Source organism: Ictidomys tridecemlineatus, chromosome X (genome assembly GCF_052094955.1).
Source record: "Ictidomys tridecemlineatus isolate mIctTri1 chromosome X, mIctTri1.hap1, whole genome shotgun sequence".
In the NCBI taxonomy this organism is placed as follows: domain Eukaryota; kingdom Metazoa; phylum Chordata; class Mammalia; order Rodentia; family Sciuridae; genus Ictidomys; species Ictidomys tridecemlineatus.
The window spans coordinates 74326584-74349907 of record NC_135493.1 but is presented as its reverse complement, the minus strand read 5'-3'; the positions used below and the strand labels follow the sequence as shown (position 1 = coordinate 74349907).

The following is a 23324-nucleotide window of genomic DNA, read 5'->3' as shown; positions in this document are numbered from 1 at the left end:
AGGAGGCTTCAGCTGCAAGAACCCAGAGTGCTGGGGGGCAGGGGAATGGGGACAGCAACCTGATTAAGATCAGAGAGGTCTTTGTGCAGGGGGCCAGCAGAGTGCAGCCCAGACTTGTATCAGCTTAAGGTAGGGGAGGCTGATGGAGGCTGCCTGATTGCCTGATTTCTAGCCCGCAGGGGCACCCTGCCCCGAGGTCTGTTGGGGCAAGGCCTGTGCAAGGGAGGCAGGTTGGGAGTGCTAACTGGATTTTTTATTTTTATATCAAGACACTGTGTTTAAAATTTTTACAAAGGACAAACTCCATGGGTTTCCGTTAGTGTTTTAAGAACTTTTCTTTAAAAAAAAAAAAGCCAACAACAACAAAAAACACCGCCTTTTTGAAAGAGAAATGACAGACACAAAAGACTGTAAAGAAAATGGGGTGAATTTCTGATAGCATTTCCCCAAGGGCAGAGGCAGAACCCAGATTATATACCCGGGGGGTGGGGTGGGGAGGGGGTAATAATGACATGGCCTCCACAGTACCTTGTTTGCCAAACCTAGGGTCCCCTGGTCTAGCCAGGTCAATGCTGTTTGCCTTCAGGGGAAACAGGTCACCCTGCAGGATCTGCATCCCTCCACAGGGACACAGAAAAGATTGGAAATCTCTCTTCAATGGCCCTCCAGCCCCATCCATCATTAGCCCCTTCCTCCATTCACCCCATGGTTGTGCTCAAATCTGTTCCTTTCTTGGGAGTCCTGTTCCTTGGTCTGATTGTGTGAGCACTGGGGGTTCCAAAACCAGAAAGATCTGAGCCTGGAACCCTCCCTTCCAGAGCCTCTTAGCACTCATGGGTTGGAAAAGCATTTGTTCCAAAAATTTAAAAAAAATCAACAAAAACAAGACCCAGAAAAAAGACCAAGTCTGGGGGAGGAAGAGCTACTCTGCTCTTTAAAGCTCCCAAGTCTGGAGTTGGTCGTTGGTGCAGTTCCAAGAGAGGCCAAAGGCGAGCACCAAGGGGGTGTCCAGCTGTTGCTTTCAGGCCCCCCAGGAGTGTCTGTGGTCAGGCTCAGGGAGCTGGCTTCAGCTGCTGTTTCATGGATCCTTGGTTTACCAAGGACTCATTTGTGTCCCCATTTGCAGGGTTTGTCCAGGTTTACTTCAGTATTTGTGTTTTTGTACATGCGGGTGCATGTCCACATCTGTCTATGTTTGTGCAGATGGGTCTGCTGTAGGGTGTGGGTGCGTGCGTATACATATGTATATATGTGTGTGTATGTGTGTGTGTGTATGTTGTGTGTGTGCGTGTGCCTGCGCACATGCACATGTGCATGTGTTTGTGGATCTGGAAGGGAGGGAGCTGGGAGATGAGCTGTGCTCTGGGTTGGAGCTATACCCGGGTAGTGGAATGTGAGTGGGGCAGCCCAGTACTGTTAAACCCTGCAGCAAAGGTGTTATAGGGGTGCAATGTCTGCAGCCCTACCAGGGAGTTGGGAATCATAGTGATGGTGTTGGGGGTCATGAGTGGGATGTCATCGGGGGAGCGCCGCAGGGTCAGGGTATAGTCGGGCAATGCAGTGAGGCGCAGTGTGTCATGGGGGGGACCAGCCTCACACTCATGGTGAGTGGGTCCGAGCTGTAATGCTGCCAGCTCCTCCTCAGGAGCAGCTCCCAATTCAGGGGCTCCAGCTCCCCTCTGGGGGCTAGGCTGCCTCAGAGGCTCCTGGCGCCGTTTGTCCTTCCGGTAGTAGAGGGCAGCAAAAGCCAAAACATTGAGGAACAGGAGGGAGGCCCCCACAGCGATGGTCACACTTAATTCAGTGGAGTAGTCTCGAGGATTCTCCACCAGGAGAGGCCCGGCATCCTGGTCCCCGTTCCAGGACCCTTGGGCGTTCTCATTGCTGTAGGCAGGAGAGATGGCTGGCCGCTTGGTGCTCCAGGTCTTGCCGTTGGGCCTGCGGGTGATGTGGGAGCTGTGGGTGGTATCCGGGGGCGGCACTTTGGTGGTTGTGGATGTATAGTGGAACATGTCATGCAGGTTGTACAGGTGGGGCACCAGGTGTTTCCAAAAGGCAACCTTAGTGGCTCGGTAATGATCACGGACCCTTGGTTTCAGCCCGATATGAAGGTAGAGCTGGTCTCGGGGATTGTATTTGGACCAGGCCACTTCCTCAAATCGGTTGGCCTTGGTGTGAATGAACTTGGTGTCCTGGGGGACCGGCTTGTTGGGATCCCTGAAACACCACATGGAAATCTGGGGTCACCACTCTACCTGGATAAGGAAGGGTCCAGTTTCCTTCTTCTCACACCTACCCCTAAACCTCTTCCCCAGTCCAAAATTTATCACCATTTCCATCTTTTTCAGGGTCCCTCCCTCTGTCCACTCCCCCTTTGCCCCAGGGCTTGAACTCCTTGTGCCCAAAATGGGCTTCAGAGAAACTGTCTCACTCTTCCCTGTACTTATCTGCTAAGATCAGGCTGTAGATATTTTGTCTTCTCTCATACTATTGAGCATTTATTAATCTTTTCAGCTACCCACTTTTGTGAGCCCTCTACAGGCTGTTAATTCTCTCTCTCATTCCCTCTCTCTCCCCTCTTGAGACAGAGACTCACTAAGTTGCCAAGGCTGGCCTCAAACTTTGTGATTCTCCTGCTTCAGCCTCCTGAGTACCTGGGATTACTGGCACATGCCACTGTGCCTGGCTTTTACAGGTTCTTTATGAATGTATAAAAAGTAAAAAAAAAATTATGGTCATTTCACACAGCCTCTGACTGGTTAACCTTGATTCCCACAATTCTGCCAGTAAGTTGCACTTCTGCTCAGTTGTGATGCTAACAGAATTGTGAGTCTCAATACAATTTTTCCTTTATTGGTTCTGGGGATTAAACCAAGGGCCTTGGACATGTGAAGCTGGTGCTCTATCACTGAGCTACACCCTTGATCCCTTCAATAAAATTTTTGAAGGAAGGAAAATGGCTACAAAATCTCAAAAAAGGAGGAGGGAAGGGGAAGTGAAAGGGTTAACAAGCAAGACTTTGGGAATACTGAAGGAAGGGAGATTATGAAAGAAGTTAGATAGTGGAGCAGAAGGGAGTGCATGCTGAGATTCCAAAGGGAAAAAATTTTTCTCCTTACCCAGTCTTGGCAAAGTTGGTCCAATAGGTCATGACGACAGCACTGAGCATAACGTCATTCTTGGAGAAGTTGCAGGGGAAAAGGTCAGTGGGGCCTACCATAGGGACACCAAAAACGTAGGGTACTTCATCCCCATGTGCTGCATCTGACCAAGCAGGCTTCATGAGGCTCTGGCAGTGATGGTAGAAGGCGTAGAAATAGGTAGGTGAGCCATATCGGGCATGTAGATCAGCTGTCACCACAGAGGGCTCCACCCACTGGTGGTCAGTGAAGAGTGCCACCAGTGTTTTACGACGGGTCTCAGGGTTGTCACGGTCTGCCCAGTCTGTGTACATGAACTTGATGGTCTCCCGCAGGGTGTCCTTACCCTCAGGGTAACCATACAGATTGTCCACAAAGTTGGAGACAGAATAGTCAAAGTCAGTGCCAGAGACACCATCCTCAGGGTCCACCACCCCTTCTACAAACTTGAGACCCTCACCCTGGTTGACACCTAGCATGATGTCATAGTTGAGGAACTCGCCCTGTTCCATGAGGATTTCAGGGTCATCAGGAATGACATCACCATCAATTACAGGGCCAAAGGCCACGTGGTAGCGGGCGGGCTGGATGTCCTGCTCTACCAGCTCCTTGGCGCTCTTTTGCCGAAGACAGTCCACCATATCCACAGTGTCCAGTACATTACAACCCACTTTGTCTGCCAGCAGGCTGGTATACTTCACTGGTTGGTAGTTCACAGCCCAGCTGGACAGAGCAGAGCCACTTTGGATGATGGCCCTCTGGAAAAGCCCTACAGAAGATAGGTGGTACTAGGTTAGATCTACAGTGTCACACATGGCCATGAAACACCTTATTCCTTTATCACTGAAGCCACCCTATGGTTTGCATGGGCTAGAAGGGGAATGACTCTCTTAGTAGGGGATAAAGCGTTAGAACCAGACAAGGGATTACTAAGTCCCTTCCTTAATGGGTCCTGTCTAGTTGTTTCATTGCTTCCCGGCCCTGGTAAGATGTTGGTAATTTGGGGGTTAAGGAAATGCCAGAAAAAATTAACCCCTTGGATCCCAAGCATCAGTCTCCTTATGCTCCCTCTCTTTATTGCTCCTTGTCTCTCCCTCTTGCTTCCTGCCCAGCTGGGCCCAGCTCTGTGCCAGCGCACCACCAGGGAGCTGGCACTTGCACCACAAAGGGGTCTTTTTCAAGAGAGATGAGAAATGCAGGGAGGAGTGATCCCCACATTCTAGGGGTTTGGGGAAGGATCCCAAGGGCAAAGGCCTTGCTTGAGGTCTCAAAGTCTCCCAGGCATGCATTCTGCCAGTCTGTGGTATCCACAGAGACTTTCCTTTCACTGAAGCTACTGATGCTTCACCTCCAGATTTTCCCCAAGCTGAGAAGGAACCAGTCCCACCAAACTCAAAAACAAGATAATTCTTTCCCCTCTAGGGAAAAAAAGTTATCATTCTCCCCTGTCCCCAACATTCCCAAGGGAGAATTTGGCTCTTGGGCACAAAATTCCATTGCTCTAAGAGAAAAGCAGTTTGCAAGGTCAGAAAAAAGAGGGAGAGAATATAAACTACCACTTAAAGAGAGAACCTCATTTTTCCAAGATTATTTCTCTTTCTTCTTCCCTCCCTTCCTCCCTCCCTTTCTTCCTTCCTTTGATGCTGAGGATGGAACCCAGGGTCTTGTATGCCAGGCAGGTGGTTTACAAAGGGGCTACATCCCTGCCCCCCATTCCCTGCCTTTAGAGATGCAGATTCTACTTTAGACTTCCCTTACCAGGTAGTCTCTGGAGGGACACAGACAGACTGTTCTAGGACAGAGAAGGTGATTCTTCTGTCTCAGAGACAGGCCTTCCTCAAAGAGAGCCTGCAAATCTTCCTGTGAGAATACCACTAACTCATGGGGTCAATTTCAATGAACAACAACAAAAAAGTGTCCTCTCTCACAGATTTCCCTACTTCAGAGAAGAGAGAGAGAGAGAGAGAGAGAGAGAGAGAGAGAGAGAGAGAGAGTGTGTGTGTGTGTGTGTGTGTGAGAGAGAGAGAGAGAGAGAGAGAGAGAGAGAGAGAGAGAGAGAGAGAGTATGTGGTAGTGGGGATTGAGCCCAGGGATATCTACCACTGAGCTACATCCCCAGCCCTTTTTAATTAATTTTTTTTTAAAATTTTGAGACAGGGTCTTGCTAAACTGCTGATGCTGGCTTCCAACTTGTGATTCTTCTGCCTCAGCCTTCTAAGTAGATGGGATGACACCTCTCAGAGGCAGGATATTCTCTCTAGTCTAATGGTGGAGAGAACATTCCCTGCAGAGTGAAAGGGGCCTATTCAACGCCTTGGAAGGGTTACTGGCAGAGGGACCCACCACCAGGACAGAGGGTAAAAATGAATGTCTCTTTTAGGTGGGTTGTACAACCTAGGAGGAGGTCTACAGTCCAATTATATACTGTCTCCCCTCAGAAGAAGCCAATCTTGCAGGTCAGGGATGTTAATTTTGTTTGTTTATTTATTTTTGCAGTTACTGTGGACTGAACCCCAGGGAGCTCTACCACGGAACTACAACCCTAGCCATTTTAATTTTTTTATTTTGAGACAGGGTCTCTTTAATTTGCCCAAGCTGGTCTTGAACTTGTGATTTTCCTGCCTCAGGCCCCTGAATCTCTGGAATTACAGGCATGTGCCACAACACCCAGCGGGATTCTCACTTTGAACCCTCCTCCCCCTGCTCAAGAACATTTTCCCTCTTGTACAGACTTGTTCTTCAGAGGGAAAAACAGAAATGAGTGTTTCTTACACCTAGAAACTAATTTCCACCCTAGATCTTGATTCTGAAGTAATGTGTCTTTACCATACTGAAAAACTTCCCCTGCCCAAAGAACTATTGTCCTTTCAGAGAGAGGTATTGTATCCCCACTTTCCCACATCAGAAGGAACATCTTGCTCACTCAGGGTGTAAATGGGATTCTCTCCTGCCCTCCCTCACATTAGGAGAAATACTTCTTCGCCTAGAGAAAGATTTTTCTCTCTTCCACATCTCCTCAAAGGGATCTGGAGCTTGTGGAAGAGGGCTGGCTGCTTCCTCTGAGTGCTCCTGGGGCATGGAGTTGGGCAATCTGAAGCCTGCAAAGCCTGGGACTCAGGATACTTAGCCAACATTTGGCTAGTCCATGTTTTGCCCCAAGAGCTACTCACCCTCAGAGTGATGTGACAGTGTGAGGAGGCTGACACAGGATGCACCGATGCCCGAGCCAAAGACGGTAATACGGCGGGGATCTCCTCCAAAGAAAGCAATATTCTCGCTCACCCAGCGGAGGGCCTGGATTTGGTCAAGGAGCCCATAGTTGCCCTTGGCAGCCTGATCTCCAGTGCTCAGGAAACCTAGATTCAACAAAGGGCATGAGGACAGTGAAGGCAGAGGGATGGAGAATTTGGATTATGATGGAAAGCAGAAGTTAGACAAAAGATCAACCGGCAGCTACATAGCTCTTTCTACCTTGCTAACATAAATCATCACTCCTTTCTGCAAGGTCCAGCATCATCAATACAGGAAAGGTGGGCTCCCTGCTTCCCATCCATTATCCAGTGTGGAACAAAGGGTTGGGCCATTTAAAATGGCTGCCTCCTCTACTGCAGGAACTGTAAAAGGCCAGAATTCAGCATCCTCCACCAGATATACTATCTGGAGACATGATTCTAACATCTGTTAAGATATAGGAAGCTAGGCATGGTGGTGTAGGCCTGTAATCCCAGTGACTCCAGAGGCTGAAGCAGGAGGATCACAAGTTTCAGGCTAGCCTCAGCAACTTAGCAAGGCCCTCAGCAAGATAGTGAGACTCTGTCTCAAAATTAAAAAAAAAAAATAGGGCTGGGGTTGTGGCTCAGTGGTAGAGTGCTCACTTCGCACGTGTGAGACCCTGAGTTTGATACTCAGCACCACATAAAAATAAATAAATAATAAATAAATAAAAATAGAGCTGGGGATATTGCTCAGTGGTTAAGCAACCCTGGTTTAATCCTCGGTACCAGAAAAAAAAAGGGGAATATAAAAATAAAAAGAACTGGGGATGTAGAAATATATACATCTGCAGTCCTTTTCATTTTGAGACAGGGTCTTACTAATTTGAGGAGGCTGGCCTTGAACTATATATACATGAAGGGGGTTTTAAAGTCAGATAGTCCTTGGTTTGAATCCTGACTCTATCACATCCTAGCCATGTGGTCTTGGGCAAGTTACTTAAAATCTCTGGGCCATAGTTTTCCTTTCTGCAAAATGGGACTAAAATACCTTATGGGGCTATAACAATGATTAAAATGAGCATAAGCCCAGCACATGGTAGAGCTAGAGTTATTTCTTTCTTCTTTCCGCTCTCTCTGAAGGAAAGGAAGATCCCAAAAGGCAACAATTCCTAAGCTCTCCTTGCCCTTCCTATACAAATCAGTCCATTTCCACTTCTTTCCAGGGCCTTGGATGCCCCACCTCCTTCCCCTTATTCTCAGGACACATCCTTATTTCCCTTCCTCTAAGATCTAGTGAATTAGAAACCTTGGGGGTGGGGCTCAGCTATCCGTGTTTATCTTTTCTTCTGCAGTACTGGGGATTGAATCTAGGGGTGGTAAACCACTGAACTACATCCCCAGCCTTTTTTATTTTGAGACAGGGGCTTACTAATTTGAGGAGGCTGGCCTTGAACTTGCCATCCTCCTGCCTCAGCCTCCTGTAACTGGAATTACACCCACCGCTCCTGGCCAGCAATCTGGATTTTTAACTAGCTCCAGGTGATGCTAATGCCTTCTAAAGTTGAGAAGCCAGTGGCTTAGACCATCTTTTTCATCTAGTGGAGAAATGGGGAAGTCAGTGCTCTGCGTTACCACAGAAACAGGTCTTCCCGCCCACCCACTGGGATTTGCCGCTGAGGAGACATGTCACCATGGAGACTACCTTCCCACCCACCTGCTGGGATTTGCTGCCTCAGAGACTTGTTGCCATGGAGATTACCTTCCCGCCCACCTGCTGGCTATCCCACAGAGGATGTCCTATATTCCCCCCCCATCCTGCTTCCATTTTAGACTGATCCTGCTGCCTTGTTTCATCTCTTTTCCATGATTCCCAGGTCCCATGGAAGGTCCTAGCTTCTCCTGCCCTAGGCTTTTGGAAGGTTCCTTTCCAGGTGGGTAATTACAGTGCTCCTCCACATAGAAACCCATACTTGGATCAGTATTTTTTTTTTTTGACTCCACAGTTAAAAGCTCATTCACAGCTCCTGGAATCAACTTGGTGTAAGGCCATATTGGAGAAGGCGTCCAGAGCTCTCAGAAAGCTCTCTGGAAGTCTGGCAGTCCACGGGAAGAGGCTAATTACAAATGGTCTCAAGCAGGCATAAGACCTCATCACTGTCTCTCTCAAATCCTTCTGTGCCTAACTTCTACGAAAGAGCTCATCTTACCCTCTTCAAGTGTGTTATTAATTTATATTTGGTACGATTAAGTACATAAAGCACTTAGTTATTCCTTCAAGGACCTAGTCACAAATCCTGTTTTCAGCCCCAGGGTTCAGATGAGGAAAGGAGAAGGAATTAGGGGAAGGTTGAACAAGGATGAACTTGAGGAGTCCTTGTTTCTCTGGACGAGGGAACCAGCTTCTCAGGCTGGCCCATGAAGAAACTGATGCTGCTCCTGCACCCCTTAAAATCTATGCTGACCAAGACCCAACTCAGGTGCCCAAGCCTTGAGACCCCTCTGATGTGCTTCTGTTCATCCCCCTTTCCCCTTATCTCTCTCCCCCACATTCATTTTTCCTTTTCTCTTACTTAGGCAATAGCAGATTTGGCTTCAGCCCTCACCAAGCCATCATCTAACGAAATGTGTCAAGAATGTCTATCCCAATCAGCAGGAAAAAGCCTGCAGTTGAATGTAGTAAATTTCTTTAATATGGACTGATTTTCTGGGTTAGGAACTAAGGTCTGAAAGCCTAGGTGGATGGTTTGACAACCCCTCTCTGCTCTCTTAAATCCCATGAGCCTCTGGATAAGGGGCATTGAAGTATGTGGATGGTGCCACGCCAATGAAGATGAAGAATCCTGCTTCAGGTACCATATCCAACAGGCTCAGGCAGTTGATATGGTGAACATGACTGACCCGGAGCACACAAAATCTGGTGATCTGGAAGAGCAGTCACATGCTGCTACTTCTCCAGGATCTCTCCCATCTACAGAAACCAAGAGAATGGAGGCTGAAGAAGCCAACTCTATGCACTGTCAGAATAAATCTGAGCCAGTCTCCCTGGGCCCAAGTTGATACTGCAATACATGGTAAGCTTATCAACAGAAGATGGGGGAATCTGGCAGACTGTGTCAAAGCTAGATATCTGTGTCACTCAAGGCTTGGTGTGTACTGGGTTCTCAGTTTGCCTGGAGGGTACCTGAGTAAGGAAATAGAATTAAATTAATTCTGGAACCCAGAATAAAACTTGGCAAGCCCCTATTTCCTCAACCCCAGGAGAATCCGCATCCTATAACCTGCTGGAGTCCTTTTCTTTTGTTGGCCCCAAGCCCAGTTGGGGCTTCTCAAATAATAGCTACCCTTCTGTGCTGGAGGGAATCCAGGGACTAGACTGTGACATTGTCAACATACATGAATCAGCCAAGATGTCTAGAGAACCACCTTAGAGTGAAGCGTCTGTTTGGGCTCAGTGCTCAGGAGAAGCTGATGGGAGGGAGGGTGAATGAATGCAGATAATTGGGGTCCAAAACTGGCCACCTGTTCTGTGGTGCTTTGGGAAACAAAGCAACAAAGCCTCAGCTACACAGCAAAATCCCCATGTGTCAGGGACAAACCCATGTACTACATCTGGTGCCAAGAGACAAAAACATCTTGTATGTACCCAGAATGCAATCAGTGGCTTATTGATTATATTTGTGTTCCAGAACAGGAACTAAAGGGTACACAGGAAGTAGTGAGGGAACTTCTGACCAAATCTCAGTTTATAACTACTTATGAGTGTGGGGTAATATTATTGGGATCATCAACTGTTTAAACCCAAGTAATAATATTCCTGCTCCCCCACATGTGCTGCTCTGATTATCCCAACGAGAGGAGGTTGTAAAGTAGGGGTTCTTAGCCTGAGTTTCACGGATGAGCTTTAAGGGGATCTGTGAAATTGTTTTTGTAAATGCGTGTGTTTCATTTTGGGGAGTCCATAGCTTTCATCAGAATCTCAGAAGAGCCCAAGACTCCCCAGAAGTTTAAGAACTTTTGATATAGAAGCTTAAGGATTAGAGCAGCTGAAGGGTGATGAAGTAATCAGCAAATCAGGACATCATACAGAGTGCTCACCAATGACAACCTTCTGTGCAGCCCACAGCTCCCAACTGACACCGTGGAGACCTCATATCCTATTATAGTTCTGTCTCTTCTTAAATCTTATGAGCCTCTCCTCTGCCTCTTCTTTGTGTTGTTTCCCCATGTTACCATCATTCTTTTTTGTCTCCCCAGTCCTCTTCTTCTCTACCTCACTTGTCCCTTTTTCCCTCTCTTCCACACTCTTTCCCTCCATTCCTCGTTGGCCCGATAATTTACAACTGAAGTATATTCTTAGTATTCTCAGTACATTCCAATAAATCTTATAGAATGTAGCTTTGTGTTTTATAATTTTTAAAAGCAGCTGAAATGAATATTTTCTATTACTCTAAGAAAAATTACTTTTAGCTATCAACTACCCTGTATGCATGTCTATATATCTGCATGTGATTATGTTTGTGCATTCATTACACTTTAGGAACTGTGCAGTCCTAGTGTACAGTCACCTTTACAGTATTATGACATTCAGATCTCCTTTCTCTACAGGATAGAAGAACTTACAAGAGCCCTGCTATAGTGTCTGAGGCACTGCAGAAAGATAGAGGAGCATGGGCAGAACTATGAGATCCAAGTTCACCAGGCTGTGTGGAGACCAGGAGCATGCTCTGCATGCTCCACCTGATCTCAGGAGCTGCTGAAGGGGAAACAGACTGCTTTTTTCAGAGAATATAATTTCTCCACTCTGAGCTGAAAATAGGTATCCTACTATTGCACACAGGTAAGTCAACAGGAGATTGCCTTTCTGTGCACACAACCACACAAAAAAGTGAAATACAGCACCAGGACCTCTGGGGTTGGAACTGGCAAAGCAATATAGTTAAGAGCAAATTAAAATAAGGTCCTCTTCCCCAGCTGGCCATGGAATAAGCCAGGCCTAACTGGTGGTTCAGTCTCCATCAGCCTAGGCCCTAATGGAACTTCTGAAGACACAAATCCTTCTGAAGACACAAAGCCACACAAAGTTGGCTTCTTCATGCCACTACAGGGACATGGGGCCTGTGTGAGCATCTTAAAGGGAGAAAGGCCCTGTGTGTATCATTGGCCTCTCTGAGGCACTTGTTTCCCTTAAGACTTTGGCTACAGGTAGGCATTGGTGATCACCAAGGGTGATGCTGGGTAGAGGGTAGATATGTGGGGCATGTAAGTGTAGGAGGAAGCATGAATGTGTTTGCAGGTAGACGTGTGTGTGTGTGTGTGTGTGTGTGTGTGTGTGTGTGTGTGTGTAGATGCAGCTTTAGGTACATGGATGTGTGTGGGGTGAAGGAATAAATACACATGCATATATTGGGTATATATATATATATATATATATATGTAGGACATGTGTGGGAAGAGTATGTATATGTGTGTATGCATACATATATGTGTGTGTATATATGTGTAGGGGGTCTATGGGTGTGTGTATATATGGGGGAATATATGAATGTAGCTTATGGTATGTGTGTAAGATGTGGGAAGAGGATATATATGGGGGCAGAGAGAGAGTGTGTGTAGTATTTGTGAATATGTGGGATTGGGCAGTCTGGACATACAGGTAAGGATTATATATGCATATTGGGAGGGAAAATATTAGTTTGTTTTACATGGAGAAAGTGAGGAACAGATGTGTGTGTATGTGTAGTATGTGGGTGTGTGGAGTAGATAAAGTGGGATGTGTAGGAGGATATGAGTGTGTATGCATGTGTGTGGGTGGGTGGAAGGACTATTTATGAACATTTAATGTATGTGGGGTTTAGGTGTTGATAAAAATGTGCAGGTTGTAGGTCTTTGTGTAAATATGGGGGTAGAGGAAAGTGTGAGTGTGGATAGGTGTAGATATGATAAGATATAGGGAGAAGTATTAGGAGAATGTGTGTGTTTGTGTGTGTGTGTATGGAATGTGAGAGAAACCTGTGTGAGTGTGGAGCATATAGAATGTGTGGTTATGTGTATATGTGTATGGAAGAGACTACACTTGGAGTATATATGTGGAGTGGCAGGAGAATATGTCGATAGGTGAGGGAGTCTATGATGTGGACATGGAGCTATATGCATGTGTGCTTTGTGGGTGAGAAATAACTATATGCATGGGGGTAGGTGGAGGGTGGACATACAATGGTATATGACTCTATGGACATGGGGTAGAATAAAAGGAATATTTCTCTATATATAGGATCTTTAGGAACATAGGGCTGGGTGGGTAAGGAACAGGATACTAGCGAATAAATAGACCTTACAAAATAGCCAAGTAAAAGTCTGGGTGCAGAGACCTGGCTTGGAATCTAAGAGAAGGGATGAGTTTGAACTGCAATTCCAGTGGCCTCTTAATATTCCAAGAAAGGGCCTGGGGATATGTGGAAGCCCCCAGAACTTAGATAGGGGTTATGGGATAACGACATTTTGACTATGATCATTACGCCAGCTAGAGAATCAAGGCAGCCTGTTTTGAGTTCTCTGGCATTCTTCCCTCCCTCCCTGAGATGCCAGTCTTCCTTCTAGGCACCTGGCAGGAAACATACCTAGTACCCCAACTCGATAGTTGAGGGTGATGACGATGACATTGCCATAACTGGCAAGGACGCTGCCATCAATCATGTTGCCAGTCCCTTCCATGTAAGAGCCTCCGTGGATGTAGACCATGACAGGCTTAGCACCACTGTCCCGAATATCTGCAAGGAGAAGGGGTGAGACACAGGCTGGGTAGGTTGCCCTTCCTCCCCCACCCCCGCCAGCCCTGGGGGGGTGCGGGCAGCAAAGCTATCCCAGGTGCCAGGACACCACTGCCATCCCTGAGGGCAGGACTCATGGGGGCTGCTCATCCCGGACCTCAAGAATTGGTCAGAGATATTTGAACTTCAGAGATGTTTTGAGAGACTTGGATTTCAAGTGCCTCCCAACTGAAGATAGCCAGATACTTCTAGGCCTAGGTCAGCCATGGTTGGGCTCTGGGGGTGGGGAGGCAGCAGGAAGAGGGAGGACTAGTCTCTTAGCTGCATTAGGTGAGTCCCTGCCCTGGGCACCTGGGAGTCCTGGGACCTGACATGGCTTTAGAGAGCAGGGGCTGGGAAGCCCTGAAACCCCCAAGACTAGACCATTTACATGGAAAAACGGCCATTGGCAGCAGCTGGCCCCCCAGTGCAGACAGAGACAAGAGGGGTGGGAATAAGGGGTGGCACAGGGAGAGAACAAGGAAGGATGTGGGGAAAGGGGAGTGAATAGCAGAGATAGGGTTGGGGGAACCTTATTGACATGGTTTCTCAGCCACGTGCCCATTTACCCCATTCTTCCCAGGCAGACTTAACCAGAAATACTGGGGTTGGGGCAGAACTGAGAGAGCCTGCTCCCAGTCAGCAATAAGATGAAGATGAAGCCTCCCCAGAGGCCATTCAATGAGGGCCCAGCAAGTGGCTGCTCCCAATCCCAGGCAACATGGCGTTGGGGCTGGGGCAGTCAAGAGAAGTTTCCAGGCCTGTTCACCTTTGCCTGAAACCTGTCAGTTGGTGAGCTGGACCAACACTCTGCCACACAAACATAGCCCTACCCATCACCAGTGGGCCCCCCTGAGCTGTCTGGCCCCTCCAGGGGTGAAGGGGCAGGACGAGGGCATGGAGGTAGAGGGGAATGCTCTGCTGTAAAACGAACGAATCTGTAACCCCAAGGAGGCAGGCTGTGCCGATCATCAGCCAAGGAGCTTGTGCCATCTACTGACAGCTGTGGTGTCCTGGCCTCAGCCTGGCACGTTAGTCCACATCTTTTTTGTTCTTTCCTGAACCTCCTGCAGCTCGTAACTCTGTGATCATCATCTCTCTCTCTTTCTGGGACAATAATGAGGAGGTTCTAGCCCGTTTGCTTGTCACTATCTTACTTCTCAGAGTGCTGACTAGCTGGCCCCTGTCCTGGGAGCCAGGCTCCCTCTAAGGTACAGGGGTCTCCTCCCTGAAACATCAGTTCCTCAGCATTCATTTTCCTTGGTCCCCTCTCGCCACCCTCCCCAGGTCCCACTTGTTCTCCACTCTCCCTGTTGCTCAGTAGGGGCAGGTGCCCATGAACTATAGAAGATAGGGGAGGGTATGGGGCTGGGGTGAGGAAGATGCCCTCCCCATGGCTCTGCCTGTGGTCCCCTGCTCCTGCCAGCCATGTCCATCACCCCGGAACTCCCAGTGGCCCACAAGGCCAAAGACGGAGGAACAGCCTGACGGCCTCATACAGGAACAGAAACACACCAACAGACGGACAGACAGACAGACGGGGCTTCTCCCCATTGAGAAGGGGAGGGGCTCTGTGCCATGCACCAGCCGCCGCGCCCTGCAGCCCCCAAATACCTTCATCTTCATCCCCGTCATTATCCGCTAAGTCCTCGCCCTGTTTCTTAGCGCCGGATCCTGGGGACCAGACACGGGGAGACACAACAGCACAGAACAGAGAACAAAACAGAGAGAGAATTCAAAAACAGCATGACTGCAGTGTGGCCCAGCAAGCCAGCTCTGGGCCTGGGCCCAGGACAGGCAGGAGGGATGGCAAGAACTGAGGGAATGGGTGGGCTGAGGCCCAGACCTTTATTAGGATGATGGTGTTGCAGGCCTCTGCTGTGCTGGCCTCCCTGCACCTCCCTGCCCCACCTCCCTGTCCCCAACAGCCCCTCTCAACCAACCCCTTCCCAGTTTGGAAGGAGGTAGCAGCAGGTGGGCCAGGGCACAAAGCCAGAGACCCACTCAGGGGAAGGATTCATTCTGGGTGGAAGGGGCTGTGCATGTGTACACAGGCAGGTGGAGCTGGAGAGCAGGGGCAGGTATTGAAGATGAAGGGTGACACTGCCAGCACATGTGAATATCCATGGGAGGTATTTAGGGCAGAGACGTGTTCCAGGAACCCCAGGCCTGAGCTTCTGGGACCCAGTGGGCAGGCTCAAACTGGGCCTCAGCTGACCCTGATTCCCACAGGAGAAAATGGGAGATGGAACTTTCCCTCTGGCCTTGTTCATTGGGGCCTCCTGCTATGGTTAATGGCAAGTGGGGTGCCTGTCCACAGGAACCAGTCTTGAGAGCAGCAAGCATTGCTCTGAGATGTAGAGAGAGCCAGAGGGCAGGGAGGGAAGGAAGAAATGGGGAAAAGCAGAAAAAGATGATGAGAGAGAGAAGAGAAGAGAAACAAAGAGATAGGAATAATGGTAATTAGTTCCTACCATCTACTAAATATTTACCATGTGCCAGACACTCTACCTCTGCCATATTGTTTGATCCTTACTCCCCAATGAGGTAGGTACTATTCCTTATTCCTGTTTCACTGATGGGGAAACTGAGGTTCAGAGAGGTAAAGTGACTTGCTCAAGATCACACAGCTAGGAAGTGCTAGAGGTGAAATTCAAACCAAAGTCTGCTTGACTCCAAAGCCCATGGTCTTTCCACTGCACCATGCCACCTTTAGGTGATGGGGTAAAGTGAAGGGAAGAAACAGATGAGAAAAGAGGTGGAGCATAGGGGAAGGGGAGAAGAAGGGAGAAAAGAAGAGACTAGAGGGCAGACATTTAGGACCTGGGGGTAAGCTGGTACCAATTCTTCCTGTTCTAAGGAGACTAGAAATGAATCTCAGAATGGCTGTGGAGAGAGCGATCTCCTGCCTGGATGCTGATCAGTGTGTGGAAATTGAGCTAATTCTGCTGGCATCCTAAGGTTTACCCTCTTGCATATCTTACAACAGATACTCTCAGCCTAGAGGAAGCAAATAGCCCTCTTTCTCAGCTGCTCTGGGCTCTGGTGACTGGATTTCCTTATAGCTATTAATCAAAACAGGAACTGCCCTCATACTACAAAATGGCTTTTCAACTAGGGCAAGAGCCCAGCCCTAGGGTAGAAACTGCCTCCAGCTTCCTAAACTTCCAGTGGCATCTATGGTCTTATGTTAGCTCAGCACCTGCCAGTGCTGCCTCAGAAACCTGATGGGACATGGTCATCAATCATCACCCACACAGAAGACAGCCCATCAAACTAAAAGGGATCACTTATCCCTAGACATCAATTCCCTGCAACTTGATGGGGTGGGTGAGTGGGGCATGTCTTCCCCAGGAAACCCTTCCCTTCTTATCCATTGTCCCTGGTTTAAAAGATGCTGTCCCTTCTGTACACTTCTGTGTTGCTGCATTGTCCCAGTCTCCTTCACACAGACACTTTTGCTCCTTCAACTTGGCCCTTGCTGAACAATTCCTTGCTGCCATGGTCCTCGCCAGGCACCATCCCCAGATACTGTGCAGCTGCAGGATCCCACCCAGGCCGCTTCACCTAACCTAAGCACATCATGATGACCTCTGGGTATGGGTCTCCCTGAAGAGACAAGGCTTGGAACTGTTCCAAATGGCCAACAGGCCCTGGAGAAGTCTCATTTGAACAGCTAAATGACCAAATTGCCCACTTCCCAGTCTAGCCTATGGGGCTTGGGGAAACCCGCTGAGTTTTCTATATCAGGCTAGGAACTTCTTCAGGGCAGTAATTAGGTCTTTAGTCTTCAAAATCTCTCCTCTACCTCACATCACTCTATACCCTAACAGCACGTAGCACATGGCCTTGCCTCTCATCCACAATGGCCATTGGTAAATGTATTGAGTGGGGATTTCCAGTCAGCTCTCTGGCCAGTCTCAGGGCTAGACTGAAAAAACCCTGGGTGCTTACTGGAGTCCTGGAGAGATCATTCTTCCTAAGAAATGGTCCATGTTACTGTCATTTCTTCTCCTCACCAGATCCCACCATGTAATTTATAGTAGCAGGTTCAAGAGACCCTCTTCTTGAATTCATTTAGAGACTAATGGAATGTTAAGGTCAGAATGGTCTCCTTTCACCTTCAGCTGTGGTTCTGAAGAACAGAGGTTCTTAGAGGAAAAGACTTGCCTGTGGTCTTACTGTGAGTTGGCAGCAGAGCTGGGACTCAGTCAGGTTTTGTGCTTCCCAGACCTTTTCTATAGCACCATAATGCTTCTGCATTTGTGTAAAAAATACTGATGTACTACTTACTATGTGTAAGGTCCTGGGTTAGATGTGGAGAGGTGGGAAAACACTATCCTTTAGGTATTGTATCTCACTCCATGCTCCAGTGTGCATCAGAAGCACTCAGGGCACATGTTCAACGTGTAGATTCCCAGAAATTCTTATGCAGTAGGGGACATCCCACCCAGAAATCTTGATGATTTCATTCGGAGAAACCCTGCTCTATGTTATCAAAAGAAAATGAACTCCAAGCTTGCCAAAGGGATATAGGGATGAGTTGTGATTGTCCTCCTGTTCCTTTGGCTTTACTGTTTCTGAATTGGCCCAAATCAGGCCACATCTCTTTCTTTTTTTTTCAGAGTTGGGGAGGTGGGAAGGACCAGATGCGAGTTGCCTTCTTGAACTACAGTGGAAAGAACACGCCCTGAGGGTCAGAGACCCAAGTTTTGGTCCCAGCTCTGCCACAGACCAGCAACGGGGGCCTCCAGCAGAAGCAAGTCACTCCCCTGGGCCTGTTTCCTCATCTGGAAAATTGGATACTAATTCCTGCCTTCTTTGCTTCCTAACATGTAGGGAGAATTTTATGAGATTAAATATGAGAGCACTTTGTGGAAAACATAAAGTGGTATTTGAATAGGCAGAGAGAAATTTCTCTGAGCAAGAGGGTAAATTTACAGTCTGCCTCCCTTACAATCCATAGTGCCCAGACACCCCCCAAGTTCTGCCACCACAGCAGCCTGGGTCTCTCAACTAGGTTCTGACTGGAGTGGTAAGGCAGGGGCCTGGGGTGTGTGTGGAAGGAATAACTAAATCTACGTATACATGTTTGGTCTAAGCTTTAGGTGGGAAGAGTTGAGCCCAGACTTTCAACCCAGAACAAAGCACTGGAGGGATATTCTTGTGGCTCCACTCCCTGAGGATGGGGAATCCTCTGGCTCCATCTTGGCTGCCTAGAGTTTCTCTTGAGGTGTCACCAAGAGAGCCACTAGCTCTGTCTTTGGCACACACTTTATACTGGAATTTGGAGCTGGGAAGACTGGAAGCAATGGGATCGCTTCTTCTGCTCTGAACCTGTCTAAGGCCACCAAATCCTCCCTGCAAAGCAGCCAGGACCCTTGGATGAGGTGGACCTTATGCCTGCTCACCACTCCCTGAGCCTGGGCTACTTGAAAGAAGGCAGGGCCCTCAGGGGCAAGGGCAGGTGGGCAGGCAGCCCTCCCTCTCTCTCTCTCTCCCTCCCCGCCGGCTCGCTACCTACCTCCTTTCCTACATATTTTCTTGTTGGGCTTTCGGGCGCATTCCTTGGAAATCCGCTTTACTGTAAAATGAATAAAAAACTAAAAAATAACAGGAGGCCTCTGCCCAGGGGCATGCACCCCCCACCCCCCAGACCCCAAGAGCTGAGCTGCTCTGCAGGCGGCACATGGCAGAGAGCCTGTCCCACCATCTCCTTGTTTCTGTCACTTACCTTAGTGTGACCCCCGCGGGAGGAGGCATCAGCTAGTGAAAGAGGAGGCACCTAAGCATTGCCCACCAGGCTTGCCCCCCGCCCCCCACACACACCCAGCTCCCTTGGCCACACACACCTACCACCTTTAGAAGCAGGTGGAATGGCAGCAGGGGGGCCTGGTGGAGCCAGCATCCTCCCGCGGGCAGCTGCCAGCAGTGACCCATACTCCCCCAGGGAACCCCCATCCAGCACTGGACCTAGACCTGTCAAAGCTCTCAGGCCTGGCCAGGCCCCTCCTGGCAACAGTGTCACTCACACATGGGAGCTCGGACAATGCTGGGGAGGGAAGAACAGGGAGGGGGAAGGGGGAGGCCAAGCAGAATGATGGTTAGAAGCATTTTCACAGACAGACAGACGCATGCTGCAGGGCACACAATCACATGCAAGCCACAAACACAGTAGGGCAGGCGGGAGGCAGGGAGGGCACAGTGCCTGGCCACAGCACTCACCATCCTCCGTGGGCACATAGACATTCAGATATAGGCAGTCTTCGTTGGGCTCCTGGATGTAAGTAGCGACGATATCCAAGTTGGCAGTGAACCAGACGGGCAGCATGACTTCGGGCACAGCTGTATGGATGTTCTGGGGGCACACTGGGGGAAAGTGTGTGGCGTTCCGGATGCCCGACCAGGACGGGGGTGGTTCAGGGGGCAGGAAACGTTTCTCGCCGATCGGGGGAGCTGCGTAGGGCACCCCCAGGTATTGGTCCACAGGACCCAGGATCTCACTGGGCAATGGCACCCGGGCACCCCTTAGCTTCCCAAAGTGAGTATTGACTGTGGGTGCTGGGGCCTGGGTACTGGCCCTCAGCACCAAACTGAGGAACCACAGGGTGAGGCACAGGCTCCGGCCAACTGCGGGCGTGGGGCTCAGGGGCAGCGAGGGCAGGCCAAGCCGCAGCCACATGTTCCGGGCAGGGGGACTGGCAGGAGAGGCAGACTCCAGGGTCACAGCATCAGCCCAATAGGCAGCCCCTTCATGGCCACACTGACTTGAACCTCAAAACTGTGCTCTCGAGGGACACCTACAGGTGCCCGGCAACGTGGAGAGCTGGTCGTCCAAGCACCACCGCTTCAGAAAGGGGACTCCCTCAGGGCCAGACAGGCCTGTGGAAAGAGGGAAGCACATGTCATCCAAGATGCCTGGGAGGGCTACCGAGGGGTCCTGCTGGGCTTAGCCTATTCTCCTACAGTTAAGAGGGGTTTCACATGCCCAGGTTTCCAGGAACTCAGGTTTCCAGTGGATCAGTAGGTGATCCATTGCCGGTCAAAACCATTCTATGTGCCGGGCCATGATTGGGAAATCCAAAGGGTGACAATTGTTGTCAGAGTGACAATTGTTGCCACTATAAGTTCATAGTCCCCAACTTCAATTCCACAGCCAATGGAGATCATCGAGGTCAGCTGGAGTCAAAGTAGCAGGTGGTGGCAGGGGGTGGGAAGAGCTGGAAATAGATCTTGGATCTCTGGGCATGCTGTGTGAATATGGAGCTGTCTAGCCCCTGGGACCCAGTAATCCCACACAGGGACCTCCCCATTAGGACAGGGTAGGATTGTTCATCTCACTCCAGGTCGATAAGGCAGAAAACTGAAAAGCAGAAGATAGGCAGAGTCCCACAGAGAGATCCCCAAACCCTCAGGCAGGGCAGAGGGCACTGATGACCATTCACCTGGGTCCCCAGACCCTACCATACCCATCACTGCTCCCAAATCCTTAAGCCTTGGTCTTTTCTGCTGTCTATCTCTTAATTCACACTGAATGCCAGAACCCAGGGCAGGAACCTGTCTGCCTAGCATGCTAGGCATTGTCAATACTAGTCCAGTGTAAAATAAACAACAGAGTGTGGGGACACACACTCAGAGATTCATAGAAATAGACCCACAAAGACTCAAAGAGGGAGTAAGAGAAGCCAAGCCAGGATCACAGACACTGTGATATTCACTCACAGAGACATACATTCCAAAGCCCACAGAGATCCCCTCATATAGTCCCACATTCCGAGACAGTTGTGCCTCACACAGCCAAAGCCTCACATAGTGATACATTCAGAGACACACACAGAGACCTACTGAAATATAATTACACATACCCGCATAGGTAAATATCCAGACACATGCAGCATAATGGTGACACATAGGTGGAGACAGAAACAGAAATAGCAACCGGCTCAGACACAGGCCTTCTGACACAGTTACACAGTCAACACATATACACAGGCACACACAGATGCTCCAGCATGGGCACCCACGCACCCACGCACATGCTCATGCACGCACACACACCATAGGCACATTTAGTTTTTCCCCATTCTCCCGCCTTCCGAGATTGCAGGCCTGCTCCTTTAAGAAGTGGCTGAAGGGGTGGGGGAGGGAGATTGGGAACGCCCGGCAATCGGCTGCCACCACGAGAGGGGAATGAGAATGTGTGTGTGTGTGTGTGTGTGTGTGTGTGTGTGTGTGTGTGTGAGAGAGAGAGAGAGAGAGAGAGAGAGAGAGAGAGAGAGAGAGAGGAAAAAGGAGGAGGGAGGGCGGGTAAAGTGACTGAAGGGTGGGGGCTCAGAGGAAATGGGGAGCAAAGTATGGGGGGGAAATCCCAGACACTGCCCAGAATGCACCCTGGTGGAGAGGAGGAGGGGAAGGGGAAGGAAGGGGTAGGAGTAGGGAGGTGGGGCAGGAGGGAGTGGGTGGGTGTGTATATGGGGGGGAATAGTCCGCAGCTGAGTTCACACAATCCCCCCATTCACCGTCTCCATGGCAACTCTGGGGCACAGACCGCTCATTCACACGGCTTCCCCGCCAGCAACCCCCCCCATTAACCCCCTCGGTGCTGCCCCCACCTCATGAAATCCATTAACCCTTTCAGGATGCCTCCCTCTCCAGTAACCCTTCGGCGCCAAATGCCAAATTCCCCTTTGAGTCAATTTCCTGCAGCCCCTCCCCCGTGAACACCTAGACAAACCAACCGACCCCCAAATGCCCTCTGTACCCTAGGACCCACTGTGAGTTCCCAAGGCCAAGATCTCCATCCTGGTCCAACTTGCAATTTGGGAAAAGGGAAGGGGAGGCAGCAATGCCAGGGATGAGAATGGCATCTGGGGGCACTTTGGGGGCTGGAGCGGTATTGGGCGAGGGGCATTGTGCAGGAATGGACCAGTATTGAGAACTGCAGTATTGGGGGCTACGCGGCTTTGGAATGGTATTGGGGGATGGAGTTGCACTGGAATGGGGAGGATAGAATAAAGGCCTCCATTGGGTGGGGGGGCTGCAGAGAGTGGGGGAGGGAGACTGGCTATGAGATGCTATGATGGAAGGGGGATGGGGCTGCACTGCAGGGGAGGGGGGAACTGGCAATGTGCAATACAGGAATGGGGCTGGGGGCCCTGGATAGGGGTATTTTGGTGAGCATGCGGATTGGGCTGTGGAAATAGAGGGACCATGGGCGGGAGGATGATAGGGATTCGGGATTTAGGGAGGAGGTGGAGGAGAGAAGTGAAGTGGGGGAGGATTGGGGGGTCAGGGGTGCCGATGAAGAACATGGGGTTGAGAGGGATGGGGCCATTGGCTGGGGAGTGGAGGAACCCGAGATTGGGAGGGGATAGGATGGGAGCAAGATATGGGCAGCTAGAGGATGAGATGAGAGACCGGGGCAGGCGGCCTCACCTGTTCCCCCGGCTGCTGCGAGCGACTGAACCGGGCCACGGACCACCCATATCGCCTCCAGGCCAAGGGCTCGGCACCCGAATCCCGAGATCAGCTCTCCGGCAGCCTGGCTGCTGTGCCCGCGCACCGAGGGGGCGCGCTGCGCGTGCCCGGACACGGGGGGGCGCGGTCCCTGCCATTAACTCCTTTTGTGCCAGAGATGGCTCAAGTCCTGGGGCATGGCCCAATTCCCCCCACCCCCATGCTCAGGCATGTTCTGCTCACACACTCTCTCCTTTTCTCACACACACACCTCAAATCACAAGCTGACAGGTGATCTCCAGGGGCAGCTATTCCAAACTTTACCTGCAAAGCTTGAGACCTTGGAACAAAGGGAGAAACTGAGGCACTGCATGCAGGAGGCTCCAGTCATATTCCACAAAGATATGCTGCCACCTCATTCAGCATCTCTCATCTCTCCTCAGCACCAGCAGCAACCACCAGTGGGACCACTTTGCTCTCATCCAGTCACTCTCCCAAAGGTCAACACTGTTCCCTTTTGCTGCTTCAGTTGGGGCAGGTTTGATTCTGTCAGCATGCCAATTGTCTGTTTCAGCCTCTACCCGCCACCCCAGATGTTTCTGTATGTAGTGCACCTGTCCAGTGGGCCTGACACACCCAGGCCCCTCTGAAGGCTCCTTATCCCAGCCAAGCTTCTGTCAACACCTGGGGCTCCAGTGTGTTTATGT

General features: G+C 49.9%; 1 protein-coding gene across 3 annotated transcripts; it reads right to left on the bottom strand.

Annotated features, from left to right (window-relative positions):
* Positions 1-231: 231 nt before the first annotated feature.
* Nlgn3 (neuroligin 3) lies at positions 232-22747 on the bottom strand. Of its 3 annotated transcripts, XM_005339961.3 has the most exons (8): positions 22597-22747; positions 19387-20043; positions 18686-18745; positions 14776-14835; positions 12973-13122; positions 6311-6496; positions 3120-3909; positions 232-2217 (listed from the first exon to the last, which is right to left on the bottom strand). In XM_005339961.3, the coding sequence occupies exons 2-8, from the start codon at positions 19841-19843 to the stop codon at positions 1374-1376; spliced, it is 2547 nt and encodes an 848-aa protein (XP_005340018.1). In that variant the 5' UTR covers positions 19844-20043; positions 22597-22747; the 3' UTR covers positions 232-1373. The 3 variants fall into 3 exon arrangements, with proteins under 3 accessions (XP_005340018.1, XP_005340019.1, XP_005340021.1); XM_005339962.3 differs by lacking the exon at positions 18686-18745 and having other exon boundaries at positions 22597-22746; XM_005339964.3 differs by lacking the exons at positions 14776-14835; positions 18686-18745 and having other exon boundaries at positions 22597-22746.
* Between the last annotated feature and the right edge of the window lie 577 nt (positions 22748-23324).